The sequence below is a fragment of the Stegostoma tigrinum genome, chromosome 5 (assembly GCF_030684315.1).
Source record: "Stegostoma tigrinum isolate sSteTig4 chromosome 5, sSteTig4.hap1, whole genome shotgun sequence".
NCBI classification, from domain to species: Eukaryota; Metazoa; Chordata; class Chondrichthyes; order Orectolobiformes; family Stegostomatidae; genus Stegostoma; species Stegostoma tigrinum.
The window spans coordinates 53,202,909-53,227,900 of record NC_081358.1 but is presented as its reverse complement, the minus strand read 5'-3'; the positions used below and the strand labels follow the sequence as shown (position 1 = coordinate 53,227,900).

Sequence of the window (24,992 nt, the reverse complement as noted above, 5' to 3'; positions counted from 1 at the left end):
ACACAAGCCCATTCTGTTATGGCAGGAGTAGGGATTGCCCTGTAATAATTACCCTGAAAAACCCAGGGAAGCCCATCTTTCCCTTCGTTATCTATTAAAAGAAAGAAAATCCTGATTTCCACTTTACAAGTAACAAGGAACAATTTATTATTTAATCCAACAATGAACAAATTAACAAAATCGCTAACAAACCGACAATTCCCCCTTAGACTACAAAGTAATCCCTAACTGGCCTAAATTCTATTGGAATGCTGTTTAAATAAAGACAAGGCCCACTAATATAAACACAGTTAGTAAAAAGCAATAAATTATAACTTAATCTCTCCAAATTCACACAGACTGTCTTCTAAATATTCTGTCTTTTCTGCTGTCTTCACAAATACCTTTCTTCCATTAATTCTGCTTCAGAGATATTTTATCTGTGTAATTGCTTCAATGAGGACTGAGCTAAAATACTGTGGCACCGTTGATTAATTAGATAGCTTTCATTAAGAGCTGAAGTGGTGCTAACTCTGGCATGTGGCAGATGGCTGTGTTTTTCAGATGGCAGTTGCCTCTCCCACCTTTCCAAATGCCCTCATCTTATATACCCGTAATGATATATTCAAATTCTTATAATGTGCTTGGTTTCAGATTGTCAACACCGTCAGATTTAAATTCGGTTGGCTTTCTGTGTCTGGGTGACATTCTTGACCTTGGCTCCATCCTGGAGTCAAGTTTATTGCCATGGAAACATCTGTCTGATCCCTTCCATTCTTCCCAAACACAAGCACATGGTACAGCTGAAATGCCCGTGATGCCACAGCTTTAATTCTGGTTGCATTCTCCTGAAAAGTAATCACCAATTAGCAAGCAGAATCCAGGGATGACTCTTCTACCTGGCTGAATCACCTGATGGTAGTCACCTATTTTCACATGCACACTGCTAGTCTTCATTCCTTTCTCCTTCTCCACTCTAATTCTCTTGACTTCATCTTTTTGACATCTAGTCTTGGATAAGCCATTGCTTTCTCCAGTTCAACTTTGGAAAAACTGAGGCTGTTATTTTCGTGCACACCACACAAATTTACTACTAATTTTGTTGCGCTGTCTGGTTGCTTAAACTAAGCCAAACTATTTGCAACCTGGTTTTCTTTTCATTCAAAGCTGTCAGTTGTAGACTGGAATAACTGAATCTTAACTTCCAAAAACAGCTGGATTGTGGTGGGATCACATCTTAAAAATCACATAATCTTAAACAGTAATCCAACCTGCTTGTTTTTTATTTTAATTGTATGAAGAACAAGTGATCTCCATACAAAGTTTCCAATAAGGAGAGGAAGTAGACCATTCACCCCCTCAAGGCTTGCTCTGCCATTTATCACAATCATGGCTGAATTGTTTCTGCATTTCAAATTCTACATTTCTATCTACTCCCTTGCCTAACAAGAATTTATCTTCTTCTGTCTTAAAAAAAAAATCGATGACCTTGCGTGTGTCACCTTCTGAGGCACATTTCAAAGCCACAATATCCTCTGAGAGAAACACAAGGATCCTCATAAAAAGGTGATCTGATGTTTTTTTTAAAAACAGTGCCTCCTTGTTCTGGACTCATCCACAAAAGCCTTTTCACATTCATTTTAAGGTTTTTTAGGATCTTGTATATTTCAATCAAGTCACCTCTCAATCTCCTAAACACCAGTGAAAACAATTCTAGTCCATTCAATATACAGCCCAGCCAACATTCAACAAAGATAAGGGCTTCAGATACATGAGAATATGATTGCCAACAAATTCCCTTCCTAGTTACTCACTGTCCTGACTTGGAAATACATCACTGTCACTGGGTCAAATTCCTGGAATTCCCTTCCTAAAGACATTGTGGGTCAACCTACAGCATGTATACTACAGCGGCTCAAGAAGGCAGCTCACCACCGCCTTCTCAAGGGCAGCTAGGGACAGGCAATAAAAAATGCTGGTACAGCCAGCAATGTCCATTTTTAAAATTCCCCATAGGACAGCTGGCTCATTTCAAATATCAATCCACTTAACCTCCTCTGAACAGCCTTTGACCTCAATTATGGAAGCCTTAAGGTGCAAAGGAAGGCGTTTCAATCCATCATGCCTGCACCAGCTCTTCAAACAAGTACCATTGACATGAAGTAACCTCCTGCTTTTCTCCTATACTCTTGAACTTTAGTTTTATCCAAATTATCATTTCAGTGCCCTCTTGAAATGTTCCAGTTGAACCTGCCTCCACTACATTTCCAGACCCTAATTATTTGTTGATTGAAAACATTTTGTTTCATGTCACCCTTGCTTCTTTTGCAAATTCTTTTAAATCTAAGAGCTCTTGTCATGGCTCCTTTCACAAGCAGGAAGTTTCTCCCAATCCACTTTTTCCAGCCTGCTAATGATTTTAAAAACCTCTATCAGATTTCCTGTCAGCTGCCTTCTCTCCAAGGAGAACAGTGCCAACTTCTTCAAACTGTCCTCAAAACTGAAATTTCTCATTCCTGGAACCTTACCTGTAAATCACTTCAACACTGTCTTCAGTCTGTTCACATCCTTCGTATAGTGTAATGCCCCAAACTCTACGTAATGTTGTGGCTGAGGTCAAACAAGTGTCTTGTTCAAGTTATCATACAGATGTAAGGTAATTTGGTAATAGAATAAACCTAAAAGCTTTATATCTGAATGCACAAAGTATTCAAAAATAAAATTAACGAAATAACAGCACAAATAGACAAATGGTTATAATTTGGTGGCAGTTATTGAGCTATTGCAGGAAGACCAGATTTGGGAATTAAATATCCAAGCTTACTCAATGTTTCAGAAAGATAAGCAGGAAAGAAACGGAGGTAGTATATTATTGTAGTAAAGAAATAGATCAGTGTTGTAGTGAGAAATGAAATAAACATTGGAGATTCAGACACAGGTTCAGTCTGAGTAGAAATAAAAAAAATAGCAAGGAAGAGAAGTTCCTGGTGAGAGTAATCTATAGGTCCCCAAACAGAAGTCCCACAGTGGGGCACAGGAAGTACTTAGGGCTAGTGAGAAAGGTACAGCAATAATCATGGGTAATTTTAATATGCATATAGATCAGGTTAATGAAATTAGCAATGTTAACCACAAGGAAGAGTTCATTATCTGTATTAGAACATTGTTTCTTGAAACCACATATTGGGGAATCAACCAGGAGCAAGTTAATTTGGATCTGATCGTGTATAATGAAGTGGATTAATTCTTGATCTCATTTAAAGATTTTCACGGGAGGAGTGATCAAAGCATGCTAGAAAATTAAATGCTGTTGGAACGCGAGAAACTGGAGTCCCATACACTTGCATTTGGAGTTGACAGAAGTAATTACATAGACATGATGACAGATTTGACCCTGGTGGACTGGGCAGGAAGTCTAAAATGTAGGATATTGGCAAATGTTTAAGGAGATACTCAATTGCTCCCAATTAAAGTCTTTTTCAGAAAAGAAAAAAGATTGTAGTGAAGGAGAAAAATCATCCATAGGTAAGCAAGGAAATCAAAGATACAATCAAAAATTCAGATTTTAAACGAAGATGATAAATTGCTTCTCTCAAAGGTTTGTAAATCTGGAATTCAGTACCCCAGACTGGGATGATTGCTGGGGCATTGAGTACATGTTTTAAATACTAATGGCTTGAAGCAGTATGGAAAGTGGATAGGAAAATGGAGTTGAGGCCAAGTAGAGATCAGCATAAAAATGGCACAGTAGGCTCGAGGAGCTGAATTGCCTACCCTGGCCCTTAGTTCTTAGGTTCAACATCATACTTAAGCCTCGATTAATAAAACTAAGGATGCTGTATACTTTACTGACTGCTCCGTCTACCCCTCCTGCTGCCACAAATTATCTGTGCAGATATATACCCTGGTCCTTCTGATCCCATATTTCCTTTAGAATTGTACCTTCTTTTTTATTTTGTTATTCAGTCGTCTTCTTTTTAAAGTGCATCACCTCAGACTTCTCTACATTGAAACTCATCTGCCCACTCCACCAATTTGACTTTGTCCCTCTGGAGTTCTGCACTGTCCTTGTCACAGTTTGTAAATTTTCCAAATTTCATGTCATTTGCAAATGTTGAAATTGTCCAATGCACATCAGGACCTAGGTTATTAATGTATATATCAGGAAAAACAAGGGTCTCAACACCAACCCTGGGGAATTCCACTACAAATGTTCCTCCAGGCCAAAAAAATCTTTTGACCATGCTCTCTGTTTCCTGTCACTCAGCCAAATTTGTATCCATGTTACTGTCCTTGTTATTCCATGACCTATAACTTTCTTCACCAGCCTGTTGTATGGCACTGTATCATGCACCTTCCAGAGATCCATCTATATTACATCAAAAGTGTTACCCTCATCTGCCCTTTCTGTTACCCAAAAAAACTCAGTTAGTTAAACACTATTTTCTCCCTAGAAATTCGTGCTGACATTTGCTAATCAATCCTCCTTTTTCCATGGGTCTACTAATTCTATGCTGACTAACTGTTTCTAGGAACCTCCCAACTACTAATGTTTAACTGACTAGCCTTAGGTCATTTGGCTCATCGAGTTTGCTCTGCCATTCAATCATGGCTGATATGTTTTTCAACCCCATTCTCCTGCCTTCTCCCTGTAACCATTGGCCCTCTTACTAATCAGGAACCTACCTACTCCTCCTTCAAATACACCCAATCACTTGGCCTCCACAGCCTTCTGAGGCAATGAGTACCACGGATCTATCACACTCTGGCTGAAGAAATTCCTCCTCATCTATGTTTTAAAAGGTAATCCTTTAACTCTGAGGCTGTGCCCTCCAATCCTACTCTCCTACTCGCGGAAACATTTTTCCACATCCACTCTATCCAGGCTTCTCAGTATTTTAAGTTTCAATAAGATCCTCTATCATCCTTCTAAACTCCATTGAGCATTGACTGTTTTCAACTGTTATTTAACCATTCCTGTTATTACAACCCCTTCATCCCCGGGATTATTCTTGTAAACCTCCACTGAACCTCCTCTGATGCCAGTACATCCTACCTCACATATAGGGCTAAAAGTTACTCTCAATATTTCAAAAGCAATCTGACCAAAGCCTGAAACAACCTTAGCAGTAGATCTCTCCTCCTGTATTCTAGCCCTCTTGAAATGACTGCTAACGTCGTATTTGTCTTCCTAATTGTCTACTGAACCTGCATGTTAAGGTTAAGAGAATCCTGAACAAGGACTCTTAAGTCCCTTTGTGCTTCAGATTTCTGAATTCTTTCCTCATTTCGAAGACAGTCTGCACCTCTACACTTCCTACCAAAATGCATAACCTCTCGCTTTCCCACAATTTGTTCCATCTCCTCCTTCTTTGCCCACACTCCTATCCTGTGTAGGTCTACCTTCAAATTTAGCAACAATGTGCTGAGTTCATTTGTTCAAATTGTTAATGCCCCTCAACTCATTTAAGATTAATCTGGATTTGTACTTGAAACACTGTAATCAGCAAGGCTACGAACCAAGTGCTGGAAAGTGGAATTAAAACAGGTGAATAATTTATTCAATTTGCATAGAAATGTTGGACCGATTGGCCTTTTTCTGTGCTGTAACTTCTACTTGGTCCTATTGTGTTCCCTGGCCCTTTGGCGGCATTCTCCTCTAAATCAGAAGATATAAATATTGTAATATGCTAGTGTAGATCCCTGAAGTAGAATATCCTGCTGCATTACACACTTGCTACAGTATAATGTTTCATTGTCTTGGCGGAAGTGGAGAAGTTCACTCTCAAACAGTGACAAATTTGATTCTTTAATATACTACATCCATAGGCTTCTCATTTTCTACATTTACTTCTGTATATTTCATAGGTTGTATGTAGGGTCCAGATAGCAGTGGAGGGAAGCACAACAAAATCTTTTACATCAATAATTATTACAGGTCTCAAATGAGGCATTTTCCTAGCTAAGAAGGAACAGTATGTACCAGCACCGCTTGAGTTGCAGCGACCCAAATGTACAGGATAATTGTTGAGCCTTCTAAAACCAAGGAAATTCCAACAAGAGAGAATTTAAATACTTTGCATTGATTTGTAACGGTACTACTATCACTGTGAGTCCCACATCAACATCCTGAGTATCACCAAAATGATAACTAGACCAGCCTCATAATTACTATAGTTGCAAGAGCAGGCCAGAGGTTGGCTCACAAAAACCTTCCACAGAAATAGTGTTGTCATGAGACATGAAGGATGGGGAACCCTGGATCCTGAACCAACAATGCTCTTTTCAGTCAATTGCCTGGACTTTCAGCAACCTCCCTACGCAATCCAGTATCCTATCACCATTTCTCTATTTATTCATGGGCTTTGGTTATTGCTGGCTAAGCCAGCATTATTGCCAATCCCTAACAGCCCTTGGGAAGGGATACAGACCCCCATATTGCTGTCAGGAATGAACTTGCAGGCTTTTGACCCAGCAACAGGTAAGGAACAGAGATATTGTTCCAAGTCAGAATGGTGTGTAGCTTTGGGCGGAACATGCAGTTTGTCCTGTTTCCTTACATAAGTCGTATCCTTCTCAATGGTAAAGGTCATGGAATTGAAAGATGCTGTGAAAGGATACTTGGTGACTGTACACTTTGTATTTTGTCAGATTTTAAAAATAACTTTCAGATCATGTTTAATGCTGCTGCTGTTCTTAAAGACCACGCGTCTTATTTTCAAATCATACCATTTTATCTTTGAAAGATTGCTGATAGTGATGAAGAGGAGGAGAAAATAACCAAAAAAAACAGTGAACAAGAAATTCTAAGCAACCCTGAAACTGGACAAATGGATTCTGTAATAGCTGAGGATGCATCAACTCAACATGGAACCTTTGAAAATTCTCAACCACTGTCAGAAAAAGGAGCTAATTTGAAGCCAAAAAATGCATATGAATTTGGCCAAACCTTAAATCTGTTGCAGGCCAAGAACAATCTTGCTGCCTGTGCAGAGCTACTAAAAAATGTGGAACCACAGGACCTACCATCCATGATGAGCAACAAACTAGAGGGTGATGTATTCACCATGATCATTCAGACTTTGAAAGGACACCTTTTAGAAAAGAAGCCCAGCCTTGTGTATGAGCACCTTGTTCATCTGTGCAAAACAGAAAGGTTTAAGGTATGTATTGTTTAAAGTTTAACTACATATTTAAAAGTTGCACAGAATTTATAAACTATTCCATTCAGCAGATCTGTGGGAATGTGTATGTTCTATAGAATCCTCCTCACATTTATTTCACTTCATCCTATCAAAATATTAATTTGTTTTGTGCTCTCATATTTATCTAGTTTCCCCTTTTAAGTGAATCTGTGCTATTTGCCTCATTTCCCCATATGGCCGGAGATTCAACTTTCTCTATTAAAGGATGATACAACAAAACATCTTTACTACTACCTCATTAAATCCTTTGTTAATTTTCAAGTTACCACCTCCAATCCTTTGGTCTTTCCTGAGGGCCTCAATATTCAAAACGTCACCCAGCATGGCAGTTACCACTGCTGCCTCACAGTGCCAGGCACCCAGGTTTGATTCCAGCTTCAGGCAACTGTCTGTGTTTAGTTTGCATAATTTCCCTGTGTCTGCATGTGTTTTCTTTGAGTGCTCCAATTTCCTGACACAGTTCAAAGATGTGTACTTTGGGTGGATTAGCCATGCTAAATTGTTGATAGTGTCCAGATATATGCAGGCTTGGGTCAGTGGGTCGGAGGGTCAGAGTGGACTTGATGGGCCTGCTCCCACACTCTATTATATAATTCTATTATCATCTTTGTAAATCTTTCTTTTCCAGTTCTTCATATCTTTTTAATTTGAAGACCAGAACTGAACACATTGTGAAGGCTCTAGAGAGCCTACAGGAGAAGATAATGAGTGGTTACAGGGATGTGGAACTTCAGCTTTGTGGATAATTGGAGAAGCTGGCTGTTCTCTTTGGGGAAGGAAAGATTTAGAGATGTGGTAGAGGTGTTAAAATTGTAAGAGATCAGGAGAAAATAGGTGGGGAGAAACTTGCCTATCGGTGGAAGAATCCAGTACTGGGATGGAGGGTGGGGGGTGCTGCGAAGAACTACAGATGCTGGAACTCTAAAACAAAATTAGAGATTGCTGGGAAAATCAAGTCTGGCAGCATTCAGTGATCCTTCTTCAAACATTTCGATGAAACAAGCTTAATGTTCTGTGTTTTACTTTGGACTTCTCACTCTTTAAATTCTCATAGCAGAATATCATTCTTAGATTTTCTTATATTGTTGCTTCCTATGCAGGCCATAACAACCAGATTCTCCCCCTCCTACTCCCAAACATACCTGACCAGAAGTAGCTAAAACCCTGGCAGCTGGTAGGCAACACATCTTTCGGAATTCCTGGTTGTGGCAGCAAGGAACATTTTCTATTTCTCTGACTTTACTGCCCCTGCCACTATCTCTCACCTTCTCCCTCCTCCTACTTGAATGGCTTACTCTCTTTATGAAGCTACATTTTTGACAATCACAGGATGGAAATTAAATATTGATAATCCATTTTTTAATCACTGTTATAACAAGTACAAAAGTTGGGAAATCTTGGTACAAGGATGTTGTTGAGACCAGGCCTGGAGTTGTAAGCACAGTTTTGGTATCTTTACTTAAGCAGCCATCTGCTTATTTTGGAAGCAATTTAGATAACACCTTTATCCCAGCCTAATGAATTTTATCTCATTAGGAAAGATTGAGTTGGATAAGTTACACTTACGCTAATTTGCACTTTTTTTAAAAAATGAGTGATTTTATTGAAAAATGTAATATTTTAAGGTTGGGGTTAGTGCTTGGCTGGGTACATTCTGAGAAGAATTTTCCTCTTATGGGAGAATGTAGAGCTGAAAGGTACAGCTTAAAAGTAATGGGTCAGATATTCCACAGAGCAGCTATCACAGTCAGATTGCCAACTCTACTCCTTTTTAATGTTGACAAAGAGCTCAATGTTTCTAACCAGAGATCCCAATCAAAGTTCCTTTAGAATTGCAGAGCATACTTTAACTCAGGTCCCATATAGTACAGGCTAGCCAGTGGAAGACAAATCGCATCTCTTTCCTTTACCTGAGTAAATTGTAATATTTAGTATTTTAAAGATCCAGCATCACAGACAACTGTGAAAGAGTAGGTACGTATAATCAGTGTGAAGTTGGGTGACCAGGAGGATAGATCGCTAGCTGAGTAGTTGTTCAGGTGCCAAGTGGGTAGGAGGTAGGAAATAAGGGCTCAAGGGGCCAGTTAAATTATGGAACATTTAGAATAGGTCGAGATGGGCAACAGATATTGGGTTCAGTGACTGGTGTTCAGGGTCCAAGTGGAGAGAGGAGGTTGGTCCTGAGTTGAGGCATTATGTCCAGTGATGGCATTTTCAGGTTTGGAGGAGGTGGCCGGCAATGTCAGAGTGGTTTGGATGACCGGTGGGAGTGGATAAGTTTGGTGTCCAGTTAAATAGCTACCCCAAAGTTGTATTGATTTTTTAAATTGAACTGAGAAGCCTCAGTACCAACTGTGCCTCTTTCCATAGATGCTGTCAGACCTGCTCAGTTTGTCAAGCAGTTTCTATTTTAGATTTTTAATTGCCTAGGTTTTCCAGAGTAACTATTTGCTTAATTTCAGTGGAACTCTCTGAATTCTCCAATTCCAATGGATACTTTTGGAGGGTCTCATACATAGGACAATTTCCGATCAGAATCTTCAATTCCCTAGGTGGTTCCCTTGGAATCTGATATAGTTTGAATCCCACAGAGACCTGATTTGCTTTTCCCACTAAAGATGGAAAAGAGCAGGAATTTCTTCTTCCAGAAGGTAATTGGTGTTTGGAATTTTTATGCAAAGACAAGCATTGGCTGAAACGTTTAATATATTTAGTACTGAAATAGACATTTTTTTTTTAATCAACAAAGGGACATGGGGGGCAGACAACAAAGTGGAGTTAAGGCAACAATCAGTTTAGGTATAGCCTTCTCGAATAGTGGACTGAATGGCCTCCTGCACATTTCTTAAGAATTTATTATAGATCTCAGATCATGTGCATTCATTTCAGACAATACCTTCAGATAGTACCAGAGTAAACTATATATTGTACTAAGCAGGCATCTAGAACGCAAGAACTAGGATCAGGAATCAGCACTTACAGCACCATTTAATACAATCATGGCTGGTCTCATTTTGGCCTCAACTCCACTTTCCTGCTGCTCCCCTCAACACTTCAGCCAATTGATAATTCTGTCTCCTCCTTAAATCTACTCCATGTCCCACCATCTATCACACCTCTGGGGTAGTGAAAACTATAGATTCACAACTTTTTGAAGATTCCCCTAATCTCAGTTTTAAATCTGCTATCCCTTATCCTGAAACAATGACCTCTTGTACTATATTGCCCCATATGAGGAAACATCCTTTCTGCATTTACTTTGTTAACCCCCTTTAGCATCTTATAAACCCAATTAGATTTCCTCTCATTCTTCTAACCTCCAGTTATATACCCAAATTGCACAATCTCTCTTTATAAGACAAACCCCTCATCTCTGGAGTCAATCTAGTGAACTATCTCTAATGCAACTATATCTCTCCTCAAGAGGACAAAAATTGTACGCAAAAGTCCAAATCCGGTCTCAGTAAATCCTTGTACTGTTGCAGCAACACTTCACTGATTTTGTACTCTCTGCCTTTAGCCTGGCAAGGCATGAATCTTTACAGTTCTTCACAGTAGCGGGGTGGGTGTGGCATGGTGGCACAGTGGTTAACACTGCTGCCCCACAGCACCAGGGACTTTGGTTCAATTCCACCCTTGGGCAACTGTGCAGAGTTTGCACATTCTCCTCGTGTCTGTGTATGTTTCCTCCAGGTGCTCCAGTTTTCTCCCACAGTCCAAAGATGTGCAGGCTAGGTGGATTGGCTATACGAAATTGCTGATTGTGTTAAGGGATGTGTAGATAAGGTGGATTATAGGTGAATGGGTTTGGATGGGCGCTCTGAGGGTTGGTGTGGACTTGTTGGGTCAAAGGGCCTGTTTCCACACTGTTGGGATCCTGAGAGTTCAGAAAAGAGCCTAATCTTTAAATAATGCTGATCAAATGACTGAGTCCGAAAATCGAGTGGAGAGGACATTGTCAACTCAAAGTAGATGGGAAAGAACCATATTAACAAAATGGCATACTGTCATTGCAGGAGAGAGGGAGATGCATGTATAACCACATAGTAAGAAGAGACCTTCAAATTATTATCATATAAGAGACAGAAGGTTTGTGACAGCCAAGTGTTAAAATACTTGCTTAAAAATAAGCAGTGATAACAAGACATGAGACTGGCAATCAAGCAATCTTCACAAATGTGGTTGCATTATATCTTGCGCCAGGATATAATTAGTACCTTTGTATCAAAGTGGGAGAAAACTGTCTGACAGGGACGCAGACTTATACAAGTCCTGAATTGGGATCTAATTAACAAGGCGACAAACAATTGCCTGAAGTCTCAAGCTGGAACCTAGTTCCAGCAACTGCACCTGCTTCACATTCGGAGCAAGGTACTGTTTTTAACTTGTATTTTAGTGGCAGTCTTTAGAAATTGGAACCACAAAAAACAGGCAGCAAACAGCTTAGCAAAAGGGCTTGAAACAGATGGTAATGCCTCCATCTGCAAAGGTGTAGCATCTAACATTAATTCCTCCAGATATTCTGGATAACTCAAGGGCACATCATTGAATTTGGTGTGGATTGAGTGTACAGTGTATTCAATTTGGACCCCTCAGTTCTTGTTTTTCTACCCCACTGCCCACCCACAAAAGACACCATTTTACAATCCAATTTCTAGGTCTTTTATTTACTTTATGGATGTTAATATCTCTAAAGAATGACTACAATTGGGAGGAGAGTTCTACTTTACATGAAACGATTACTAAATGAATGTTTGGCAAAATTATTAACAAATTGAGATTTGTATTTGATGTACCTACATATTAACTCGATGCTGGATAACAATATTACGGGGATAATTGACTAAAGAAAATTAATTTTATTTTTGTACAGATGGTGTCAGTGCTTGTAGGTAAAGAAAGAGAACAAGTGCAACAACTCTTCAGCTGTCTGTTACAAATGAAAAGTGATGACTTCACTTCTGAAGATGTACAGAATCTAGCAAGAAACTATGATATACAATGTTAGTTACTTAGCAAAAATCACAAAGTTAATATATTTTCGTGCAACTTGGGAGTTTAAGTACTATAAAAATGACTTATGCTACACATCTGATTTCTACTTTCATTTTCCTTGAAATGAACAAATACTGACCTAGAAGTGATGTTGCTAGTCTTTTACTCCTTATCCTTCACTTAACTGTTTAGAAGTACATGGCCTAAAGGTCCATGCATGTAAAACTGTTAAATAATGATCTCTCTTTATTTGTTAACCTATGCTAGTTTACTCAAAACGAACATCGAGTAATTTTCATTGTCGTGGACTTCATTTCCCGAGTATAAATGAGCAAGACCTGGTAATTCTTCATTCAAAAGAAAAATACTGCAGCTACTAGGAATCTGAAAGAACCTCAAGAAATGCTGAGAATAGTCTGGTAGCATTTATGACAAAAATCAGGAGTTAATCACCCAGAGATACCGAAGTGTAGAGCTGGAGGAACACAGCAGGCAAGGCAGCATTAGAGGATCAGGAAAGCTGATGTTTTGAGTTAGGACCCTTCATCAGAAAATTTTTGTTATCCCAGACTCCAGCATCTGCAATTCTTGCTATCTCAGTTAATAACCCACTAGTAATCCACTACAAAGATAGTCATTGCTGAAGTATACACTGAATGCCGAGTCTGTGCGAATGTCCTGTCACAGCTGACTGTCTAGAAACATGAAATTTTTGCTGGTCAGTTACCTGACATCTGGAACCCTCCAAAAATTCCCCAACCCCGAGTTAAAGTCAGCGACTTTGGATAGTTCTGACTTACTCACTTCACAGGTTAGCCAGGAAGAGAGAAAGGTATTAAAACCTCCACTAATTCCTGGCTGACTCTGCCATTGATAATAGCCACTGACCCCCCCTCATCCCAGACAACCCACAAATTCCTGTGCAAACTTGATTCTCCACCTCTATCCTGGTGACCTACACTAAATCCAGACTTGCCTACCTGCCACTGTATCCCTTCACTTACCTTACAAATTTATCTTCTCAGTAGCTCTCAAAGTAACTATGGGAGCTTTTATCCACAGAATATGGCAGCTGATGCTGTGGTTTCATCACTGATCCATTCCACTGCTGCTTGATTAGATTGCCACACTTTTCTGTGTAGCTTCAGCTGGGAAGGTTCTTGCCCCATGGTTTCGGCCAGAATACTACTATCAAGTTAAGTAGGCAACATCTTGTCTGATTTGTCAGAAATGGGGATTCCAACCCAGATTGGAAGATTTGGGCCAATGTTGCAGTGAAAGGTCATCAATGTGAAATGTTAACTTCTTCTCTTTCCACAATTGGCCAGATTTTGATTATTTCCAGCATTTTCAGGTATTTCTATGAACTCTTCAAATTGAGTTAATCACCCAGAGTTCAACATGTTTTGTGTGTTCCTATTGGTAGCACAAATTCAATAACCATTTATTTTTTGCTGTTCTGTTCTACCTCTAGAAATATCACCTAGTCATTTAATTATAGATTTTTACAAAGCTCTAAATATAGAATAGGCTGTACTTGTAGCTTTTTTAAACTCCAGAAGTGGTTATACTCTGACTAATATTAATCTGGAACGGAGTAGCTTTTGTTTACGGATTGCCTGGCCCGGAATGTTACCTTATCCCTGTGAATGAACAGGAATTATGCTCAGCAAGGATAAACATTTTAAAAAAACTTGAACTTTGGATGTCAAATATATTTCTTTAGAATGCAGTAAATTTGTGCAGATGATTTTACTGCTGTAATATTTAAAATATTGTGGTGTTTAATAACTTTATGCACTGTAATGCATTCTCGCAGTTAAGGTCAGGGAAATGCAAAAGTTACATCAGCCTGTTGTATTTATGCACTGAAATAAACTATACTTGTTTTGATTCCTTCTTGTCTGTCCCAGATTATTTGTGCTGGTGAAATAGTAATTTTGCAAGGTGATATTCTCAGTCTGGACCTTTCTTCAGCAGGAACCTTGCACACTTGATCCCAACTGGTGCAGCCAAGAGTTCTTCACACAACTATCTCGACATCCGGCCTTTCAAGTTTTAAAAAATGTGGTACATTAACTATTGTAATTTTGTTTCAGTTCATTCACCATTGACTTACCATGTACACCCTCACTATCTTATGTACTTATCTCCACACAGCATGAAAATATTAAATATGTGTAACCATTTTTTGGTGGTGGAATACAAATCTACAAAGGCCCTAAAACTAAAACTCATAAGACACAGATTTTGCTCTTTCATTTCTTAGATAAGTTGCTGACCTTAGCTCTGCTGTGAATGCAAGAAAAAATGGTGCTTTAATACAGGAACCAAGTATATTGTTTTTAAAATGGATGTAATCTACCTGTTGACAAAAGCTGTAACTTAAGAACTGCCAGAGATGACGAAGGTAACTAAAGCAGAAAATACGTACCTTCCTTCGCTGTCTAATTTAACTATGTGTCAATGATTATCTGTGATCAGTTTAGTCATACAATTGTTAACTGCATACCGGACAAAAGTTACACGTTAGTTTTTTGCGAATGATGGGAGAAAAATATTTCATTATGAGAAGGGTGGTCAGCTTGCAAAACTGTATGCAGTTACTTAATGCTAATTAGACTGTCAAATACCCTAGGATAATAGTTGTCTTATTACACTGCTTTGGTTAAAATTTCATATCAGTCTGTTGATAACTTTCCATGAAATTTTTAAAAACAACTTTATTTAATTTTGCCAACCTATTAATGAATCTAGAACCACCTCAGAAATGGAAAAAATAAATAATGCCTTCAAAACATTCTTTTTTAAAAAGGAAACATGGCGTCAGATTTCAAAACTAATTAAATGCAAAACAGATGTGAACCTTTGAGCGGTGTTGGTCAACTTAAGGAAAATCACAATATTGTGAAGTGCATGATGAGGTTTATTCCTTTTTAGTTTTCAATGTCTTTTTCTTTTAAGTGAAAAGAACTGTAATTCACATAGAAAATATAGAGGAAAATTAGAACCTTTTGATCTAAAGACTTGTTTTTAATATGAGTGATTCGCTTGCTCACCCATGGATGATGCCCCAGATCAAATCATTCCCATTCATTGACAGCTAGGACCAAAAATTGAGAGCTAATTAGGTCCACTTTCTAACAACAATTTAACAAAGTCAAACAGGCTTTCCAAGAGAATTCAATCAAATTGGAGTCCTGCAAGTAAAGTCTGTTAATTTCTAGGTCTGTAGATATTGTTCTATTTTCTAGGTCTGTAGAGTAAGGTGCAGAGATGGCTCTCATTATAGTGATGTGCTCTTCCTGTTGGATTTGGGAGTTCCTAATGATTATGTCTGCAGGAAGTGTGTTTGGTTGCAAATCCTACTGTATCAATTGGATTGGTTGGAGCAGCGGTTAAAAACAATGAGGAATATACAGGAACCGTAGGGTGTGATGATGGAAGTTTCAGGTAGGTAAAAAGAAATGCAGATTCAGTCAGGGGATGGATAACCTCTAGGAAAAGTAGGAGAGATAGCCAAGTAGTGCAGGAGTCTCCTATGGCTATCCCCACCTCAAACAAGGATACCTTTTGGAAATATAGGGGGTGATGGACTCTCAGAGGAATGTAACACTGAAAGCCAGGTTTCTAATACAGAGAGTGACTCAACTGTAATGAGGGGTATGTCAGGATCCAGATGATTGATTGTAGTAGGGGATTGTCTAGTCAGGGGCATAGATAGACATTTTTGCAGCCGCCAACAAGATATCAGAATGATGGGTTGCCAATCTCCTTGTGTCAGGGTCAAGGATGTCTCCGGGAGGGTGCAGAATATTCTCAAAAGGGAGAGTGACCAGACAGTGCAGTTGAGAAGAACAGCAAGTCAAATAATCAAGGCAGTCAAGAGCAAGCAGAGAATGAGGTAACACTGATGAATTAAACTGCATTTATTTCAATGTAGGAGGCCTGACAAGTGAGGCAGATGAACTCGGAGCATGGTTGGGAACAATAGACTGGATATCATAGCTATTGCAAAAGCATGCCTCAGGGAAGGGTTGGACTGGCAGCTTAATGATCTAGGGTATAGATGCTACAGGAAGGATAGAAAGGTGGGGGCGAGAGAGGAGGGGAGTGGCATTTTTGGTTAGGGATACATCATGGCTGTATTTAAGGAGGTTATTCCTGGGAGTATGTCCAATGAAGTTATTTGGGTGGAATTGAGAAATAAGAAAGCGATAATCACCTTATTGGGATTGTAGCATAACCCCCCCCCCCCCACCTCCAATAATCAGCAAGAAATTGAGAAGGGAATATTTGTAAGGAGATCTCAGGTATATGTAAGAATAATAGGGTTGTAATGGTCAGGAATTTCAATTGTCTATACACTGTCTCAGTTCCAGTCTTTGTTAAGGGCTTGGATGGAGAGGAATTTATTAAGTTACACGAGAAAATTTCCTTATGCCGAATGGGGATGAACCCAGTAGAGAAGGAGCAAAACCTGACCTTCTGAAGGGAAATAAGGTACACCACGTGACTGAGGTCTGAGTGGGGGAGCATTTTGGGGCCAGTGATCATAGTTCTATTAGTTTCAAATTTTTATGGCAAAGGCTAGGCCTGATCTAAAAGTTAAAATTCTAAATTGGAGTAAGGCTATTTATGGTATTAGGCAAGAACTTTCAAAAGTTGATTGGGAGAGGCTATTCACAAGTAAAGGGGAGGTTGGAAAGTGAGAGGCCTTCAAAAATGAGGTAATGAGAGTCATGTATATTTCCAATTAGTATGAAAGGCGAGGCTGGATGACTAGAGAAATTGAGGCTCTGGACAAGAAAATGGTGAAGACATATGATTGGTATAGATAGCTGGGATCGAGTCAATCCCTTGAGTATAAGGGCAGTAGGAGTTTACTCGGGGAAATCAGAAGGGCAAAAAGTTGGTATGAGATACCTTTGGGAAATGGAGTTAAGGAGAATCCAAAGAGATTCTACAAATACATTACAGGCAAAAGAGTAACTAGGGAGAGAATAGGGCCCTTTTAAAGATCAACAATGGCCATCTGTGTGGAAGCGCAGGAGATGGGTAAAATTCTAAATGAGTATTTTGTCAGTATTTACTGTGGTGAAGGATATGGAAACTAGTGAACTTGGAGAAATAGTAATATCTTGTTCATATTACAGTGGAGGTGGTGCTAAATGTCTTAAAATGATTAAAGGTGGATAGATCCCTGGGTATCCCAGAACTTTGTGGGAACCTAGGTAAGTGATTTCTGGGCCCCCATGGCTGAGGTATTTGTATCATCAATAGCCATAGGCGAGCTGCTGCAAGACTGGGGGGTGGCTAATACGGTACACTTAAGCCCGGAAACTGTAGACCGGTGATCCTGACGTCAGAAATGGGTAGGTTGTTGGAGGGGTTTCTGAGTGAGGTGATAGCCTGGTGACATTATGGCTGGAATGAACTGCCAGAAGTGGTGGAGGCTGGTATAATTACAATATTTAAAAGGCATTTGGATGGGTACATGAATAGGAAGGGTTTATAAGGAAATGGGCCAAATGCTGGCAAACAGGACGAGCTTAATTTAGGATGTCAGATCAGTGCAGACGAGTTGGACCACAAGGTCTGTTTCCATGCTGTTGGATTCTATGACTCTTAAATAAAACCATCAAGACTGCTGCAGTTAGCTAAGCCGCAAAATATAACAACTTTTCATGACTCATGCATTAGAACAGGTAAATCCCTCTGTACCTTGGTATTCAGATGTCAGTTTCTGTTTAGCAAAGAAGGATGAGAGGTGACTTGATAAAGGTTACAAGATGAGGAGAGGTATAGATAGAGACATTTTCCCAGGGTGGAAATGACTATTATGAGAGGGCATAATTTTAAAGTGATTCGAGGAAGGTATAGGGGAGACATCAGAGGTAGGCTCTTTACACAGAGTGGTGGCCATGTGGAATGCGCTGCCAGCAGTGGTATTGGAATCAGATACTTGAGACTTTTATGTGACTCTTGGATAGGCACATGGAGGGTAGATTGATCTTAGTCAGATAATAGGTCGACACAACATCGTGGGCCAAAGGGCCTGTACTGTTCTGTGTTCTATTAACAGGCTCCCCTGTATGCACATTCTACGTTACTCCTTCAAAAACATCTCAACTAATTGATTAAACGCCATTTCCTTTCATAAAATCATGTTGATTCTTCCTGATTACTTGAGTATTTCTAAGTGCTTAACTATAACCATAATGTTTGATTCTAAAACCTTTCCCATGACACGTCAAGATAATTACATTTAGATCTCAATTTTATGGCTCCACTCTTGATTAGATACTGGAAAGTAGCAAATATAATGAATTTTGGAAAATTTATTAGTGCATATACTTTTAAGCCCCTAAGATGAAATCATCAGGATTTGCCCATCCACAGCTCCATCAGTTTGTTCAGTACCGCTTCCTTGGTGTTCATAATTTCACCAAGTTATTCCCTTCATTATACCCCCTGATTTACAGACATTAGGTTATTTTTTGTATCCTCTGTAGTGAAGACAGAAGCAAAATGTTTATTAAATTCATTTGCTATTTCCTTATTATCTGCTATTAACTCAGCAATCTCATTCTCTAGAGGATCAATATTTTTCCATTTTTAGATGAGAATACAGGAGGTAGGGTTAGTAAGATTGGAGATATAGTGGACAGTGAAAATTATGAGTTCAACAGGACTTTGATCAGATGTGCTGAGTCCAGATGGACTTTAATTTGGATAAATGAGAGGTGTTGCATTTTGGTAAGGCAAACCAGAGCAGGACTTATACAGTTAATGGTAGGGGTGCAGAGGCATAGTTCCTTTAAAGTGTGTCACGGGTGGTGAAGAAGGTGATGTCACACTTGCCTTCATTAATTGGTGCATCGAGTATAGAAGTTAGGATGTCACAGACTACTGTCTTCAATTCTGGTCTCCTTGCTATAGGAAAGATGATGTTAAATATGAAAGTGTTCAGAAAAGATTTACAAGGATGTTGCCAGGGTTGGAGGGTTTGTGCTGTAGGGAGAGGCTGAATAGGCTGGGGCTTTCTTCCCCCGCCTGGAGCAGTGGAGACTGAGTCATGACCTTTATAGATGTTTATAAAATCTTGAGAGGCATGGTTAGGGTGAATGTCCAAGGTCTTTTTCACAGGGTAGGGGAGTCCAAAACTAGAGGTCATAGGTTTAGGTGAGCAGGGAAAGATTTGAAGGGGACCTATGGGTCAACTTATACACCACCTTCTGTGTGGAATGTATGGAACAATCTGCCAGAGCCAGGTACAATTATGTCATTTAAAAGGCATAGGATGGGTACTTTTAATAGGAAGGGTTTAGAGAGGTATGGGGCAAATGCAACTATATATACACACTATATACACTTAAGTTTAGAAGGATGAGAGGGGATCCGATTGAGACATAAGATTATTAAGGGATTGGACACTCTGGAGGCAGGAAGCATGTTTCTGCTGATGGGTGAGTATAGAACCAGAGGACACAGTTTAAAACTAAGGGGCAGGCCATTTAGAACAGAGTTGAGGAAAAACTTCTTCTCCCAGAGAGTGGTGGATATATAGAATGCTCTGCCCCAGAAGGCAGTGGAGGCCAACTCTCTGGATACTTTTTAAAAAAAGGGATAGATAGAGCTCTTAAAGATAGAGGAATCAAGGATTATGTGGATAAGGCAGGAACAGGATACTGATTGTGGATGATCATAATGAATGGTGGTGCTGGCTCGAAGGGCTGAATGGCCTACTCCAGCACCCTATTGTCCAAATTAGGATACCTGGTCAGTGCCGATGATTTGGACCAAAGGGTGTTTTCTAACTCTAGGTGTAAGGCTTTTTTAAAAAAATACACAGGGTGGAAGGTGTCCAGAACATCTTTCCTGTAGAAGCAGTTACAGCATCAACGTTTGAGGCATTTAGACAGACAGGGAATAGAGGAATACAAACCATATGCAGGCAGATGGGACTGGTTTAGAATGGCATTATGGTCAATACAGAGATGGTAGGCTGAAGGACCTGTTCCTGTGCTGTATTGTTCCGTATCTACCCTGTAGTCCTTCTTAGCGGTTATTGATATTCTGACCAATCATCTGACCTTCCATTCATTTCTACATAATTGTTTTTCTTCAAGCAACCATAGGACATGGGTTCTTCCCTTCAAATTTTTCTTTAGAGTAGGAGTATGTTGACTATTTCAAAATATCCCCTTAAAATATTCATTACTGCTTCTTTATTATTCTACCTCATGGTTTATATTCAGTTCACTTCACTTCAGTTAGCTCAGTTTTAAATTCCCACATTATTGCCATTATATGTTTAAAATACTGGCTTTAGATGCAATCTGCTCCCTTTCAAACAATGTAAAATTCAATCATACTGGACATTGCTGGGACCTAGTGTTGCTTTTACTGAGATTATTGATGAATTCTGTCCAACTATGCAACACCAAGTAAAATATAACCTATTAAAATAAAATCACTGCAGCTGCTGGAAACCTGAAACAAAAACAAATTTCTGGAATATCTGTGTAAAGAAAACACTTAACGTTTCGATTCTGTGACCCTTTAAACGGTGTCCAAAGAAATTAACTCTGACCTTGCACTAAGCTTCCCAGGAGCACCACAACAAGCCCAAGAGGGAATATGGTTGTGTGTTCAGGGTCTGTTTTGTGGACAAAATGCTGCAATACAGTCACCTAGTCTATGTTACATCTCCCAATATAGAGGAGACCACATTGCGAGCAGTGGGTACAGGAGACTGCATTGAGTGAAATGCAGGTAAATTGCTGCTTCATTTGGGGAGTCTGGAGCCTTGGATAGCGAGGAGGGAGGAAGTGTCACATCTGCTGCAATTTCTTGGGAAGGTGCCTTGGCTTCTGGGAAGATTTTCAGAGTCGAGGAGACATGGACCAAGCTGTTTCGCAGTGAACAGTCCTGTGGAAAGCTGTCAAGGAAGAGGAGGAGAATCCCATTGGAGATGGCAGAAATGGTGGCTAAAGCTTTTAGATGTGAATACTTAGGGAACAGTGACTGAGGACCTGTTGTGGGAGGGAAGAAAGAAGTGTAGGAGATGTGTCAGACACAGCTGAGGGCCGGTTAACCTCTATGATAGGGAATCCTCAGTTGAAGAAGAAGGTGGATGTTTCAGAGGCCCCTTGTAGATGCTGGCATCATTGGAACAAATGTGACAGAGATGAAGAAACAGAGAATGAAATCCAAAGTCTTTACAGGAAGCAGGATGACAGTGAAGATAATTAGGAATCAGTGAATATATAGTGATTATTGGTAGCCAGCTTATCCCCAGAAACAGAAACTGATGTTGAGGAAGGGAAGAATCAGATGGACCAAGGTAGACAATGGAAGCCAAATATAAGCTTTTCCAACTCTGGACATGAGGGAAACAGCACCAATGATTTCATCACTTTACTGGAGAAAGAGTTGTATGGGTAGAGGTTGGAATAGTACTGGAACAAGAAATATTCCATGTACCCAACAAAGATTGTCATAATTGGGGCTCATGTGGGGACCTATGGCCCCACCTTTGTCCTTAAATAAGAGAGAGAGGGATAAAAGGAGAAGCTGTTCAAAGACAAGCTCAGCATAGTAAATGCTAATTTCTCAAATTCAGGTTCCTTACAGACAAACATCAAAATTGAGAGCTGAACTGTGAATTATAAGGAATAAGGTCAGAAACTGCACAATTAATCATTCAATTTGAATGCGTTCACAGCAAACTTGGCTTCTGGTCATCCCAATTAAAAATTAAATTAAAAGCACTGCAACACAATCTCGACAAAATACTAGAGCAAAAAACTCGAAGAAAAATGGTTTCACAACTTCTGTGCACACCTGAGGAAGTTAGCAGAGGAAATCAACAAGTGATTTCAAGAGTTTGATGTGATGGAATAAATCATCATGTTTGCCTCAAAACCATCTCCAAGTTGACAGTGAAGCATAGGCCACTAAATTCCAATAGGTGTTTACAAAACTTGAGTTGTTTATGGAGCTGTGACTGTGCAAAAATGATTGATTCTCACACGCTGGCTTTCAGCACTATCGTTAATGGAGACTCGAAGAGAAAAATACTCATTCCTATACTTTTAAGAATTTTTTAAAAAAAATATACCTCAAACATCATCCTCCCAAATGAAGACAATCAAGCCCATGATTCATTGATAACATTGCCTGTAATTTTGTTTGAAATTAGCCGCATGGTAGCAGTTTCTGGATCAATGTGCTGATACCATTTGTCAAGCACATAACTTGACAAGCTGCACGCATACAGCCACAAAGATTAGAGGGAACATTTCTCACAGATAGAAACTGATAGTCATATCCAATCCATCAAATGGCTAGCTGCCAATTCCTTGAAGTATGGATTGTAGTTAACGTGTAGTCACAGATGTCACACAGACTTGAGTTTATTTTATTTTCTAGGATAAATCGTGGGTTTCCAGTGGAGATCAGTTTGTACCATTATGCCATGGCTCAGATAGTAATTTGGAGATGTTTGGGGTTCTGTTTTTAAATTTAATCAATGCTTCAGTCTCCTAGTATAACCCCTTTCCTAGTTCTATCCATCATATGAATCATAACCACCATACCCTCCCCTTGCAAGTTCACCTCCAACCCAGAACAGATATCTGAAACCCTAGCACACCATTGACACTTCTCTGCAGTAAAGAAAATGAGTTACTCTCCTCACTATATTGTCACCTACCATGATTCTTTTGTTCCACCTCTGAATTGTTTACTGTACCATGGTGCCCTGCTCATCTACACTCATCCAAACAAGCTTAAAAAAAAACAAATGCCTATTGGACAAAACCAGAGGCTCCTCCACTCTGGTAACCTGCCTCATTTGTAGTCATAGCGAGCTTTCCTTGACTAGTAATCAAATTAGAACATCCTATTGTAAAGGAATGTGTATTCATCCTGGAATAAAGTGCAACTTCTCACTGCTGTCAGTGTCTTCAATTCAGCCTCCAGCTCAACAATTGAGCAGATGATTCTGTAGCTGCAACAAATCTACTGTATCATGTGTTAATTAAAAATTAGTGAACAAACCCCACATTCCCAGTAAGCCTTACAATAGTTACAACTATTACAAAAAAATGTAAATCTGGGTAAAGAGTTTTTTTTAAAAACAGCACTTTTTAAAATTGAAGTGACGAGTTAGTTCCCTTTTGCTAGAGTCTTGAAGGAAGCCAAGCGAGAAAAATATTCACCAAAATATGATTCAGCCTGGTCATGTCACCTTTAATTGGTCAAATGTGTTTCTTTTGGGGTGGGTGAGAGAAGAAGGGGGCAAGAACCTGGGCTTCAGCCAGTATTCAGAGTTGATTGGTTGCTGGTTCCCTATCCCCTCTCACTGCGGCTTTCCAACTCCCCTCTTGGAGACTGAGTGAAAAAAGTCTCTTATGCAGCCAATGCTCAGATCTACACTGTACAATTTACCTCTTATTTAAGAGTACTGAAATTCAAATCAATCTATCTGGCAGTTATATAACCATCTTAGTCCATCTGATAATTAACTAATCTATTGTTCCCTAGATACTTATTTATCCCTGCTGAAGCCTGTGAGAGAGAACTTAAATTTATTGTTTAACTTAAAATGCTCATTGCAAACAAGCAGTACCAGATTTTATAAAATAGGAAATGTACTATAGCCAAGTTTGTGGATGATACAAATAGGCAGGAAGGCAAGTGGTAAGCATGACCAACAACATCTAGAAGGATATGGACAAGCTAAATGAGTAGACAACATTTAACGGATAGAATACAATGTGGGAAAATGTGAGATTTATGCATTTTGACTGGAAAAGGAGCACTAAGTCATTTTTTTAAAAAAAATGAAACACTACGGAAAGCTGCAGCACAGATGGATTGAGTCCTCATGCATAAACCATGAAGCATACAAATTCAGCATAGGTAAGGCAATTGGAATGTTGGCCTTTATTTCAAGGGGAGTGAAGTATAAAAATGGGGAGATTTGCCAAAACCAATGCAAGGTATGACATGACCACATCTAAGATATTGTGAATAGCTTTGGTACATGTAACCAAAGAAAACTATACTGGCATTGGAGATAAACCAGAAAATGTTTGTAGATTGATCCTTATGAAGAAAGGTCAAGCAGGCTGAGCCTGTACGTATTGGAGTTAAGGCTAAGAGGACAACTCATTGACATACAAAGATAATTAGAGTGCTTGACAGGGTAACCATGGAGAGATTGTATTCTTGTCTCCAACGCATCTGCTCCAACAAGGAGACATCCCACTCTGAAACATCCCAGATGTCCTCCTTATTCAAACAACGCTTTTTTGCACCCGCATCATCCAGACAGCCCTCCTCCATGCTTCTTCTATTCCCCACTTCGCAGCTCTAAACAACTAACTCCCCAAAACATCAAAGATAGGGTCCTCTTTGTCCTCACTTTCCACGCCCCCCCCCCCCAGCCTCTGCATTCAACATATCATTCTCAAACACTTCTGCCCACTCTAATTAGACCCCACCACCAAGAAGATCTTCTACTCCCCACTCCTTTCTGCCTTCCGTAAGGACCATTCTCTTTGCCACTTTTAAGTTCACACCATACTTCCCCCCCAAACCCGCCCACCCCCAGCACCTTCCCCTGTAACCATAAAAATTGCGACACCTGCCCACACACCACCTCCATCCAGGACCCAACTAGTCCTTACAGGTGAGGCAGAGCTTCACTTGCATTTCCTCCAACCTAGTCTATTACATCCTGTGCTCCTGATGCAGTTTTCTCTACATCTGTGAGACCACACAGACCAGGTGACCATTTCA

The 24,992-nt window shown here is 39.6% G+C and overlaps 1 protein-coding gene across 6 annotated transcripts in view; it reads left to right on the top strand.

The window, feature by feature from the left end:
• The window catches only part of LOC125451579 (sperm-associated antigen 1-like), a 118,071-nt gene extending 104,019 nt beyond the window's left edge, over positions 1-14,052 (top strand). For 5 of the 6 annotated variants that reach the window (XM_059646000.1, XM_059645999.1, XM_059645996.1 and 2 more), the window contains 2 exons: positions 6,726-7,142; positions 12,058-14,052. In XM_059646000.1, coding sequence (XP_059501983.1) covers positions 6,726-7,142; positions 12,058-12,192 — 552 coding nt within the window. In that variant the 3' untranslated portion in view covers positions 12,193-14,052. Of the gene's footprint in view, positions 1-6,725; positions 7,143-9,646; positions 9,802-12,057 lie in introns of those variants that run through there. The other variant, XM_059645998.1, reaches the window with a different exon arrangement.
• The last annotated feature ends 10,940 nt before the right edge of the window (positions 14,053-24,992 follow it).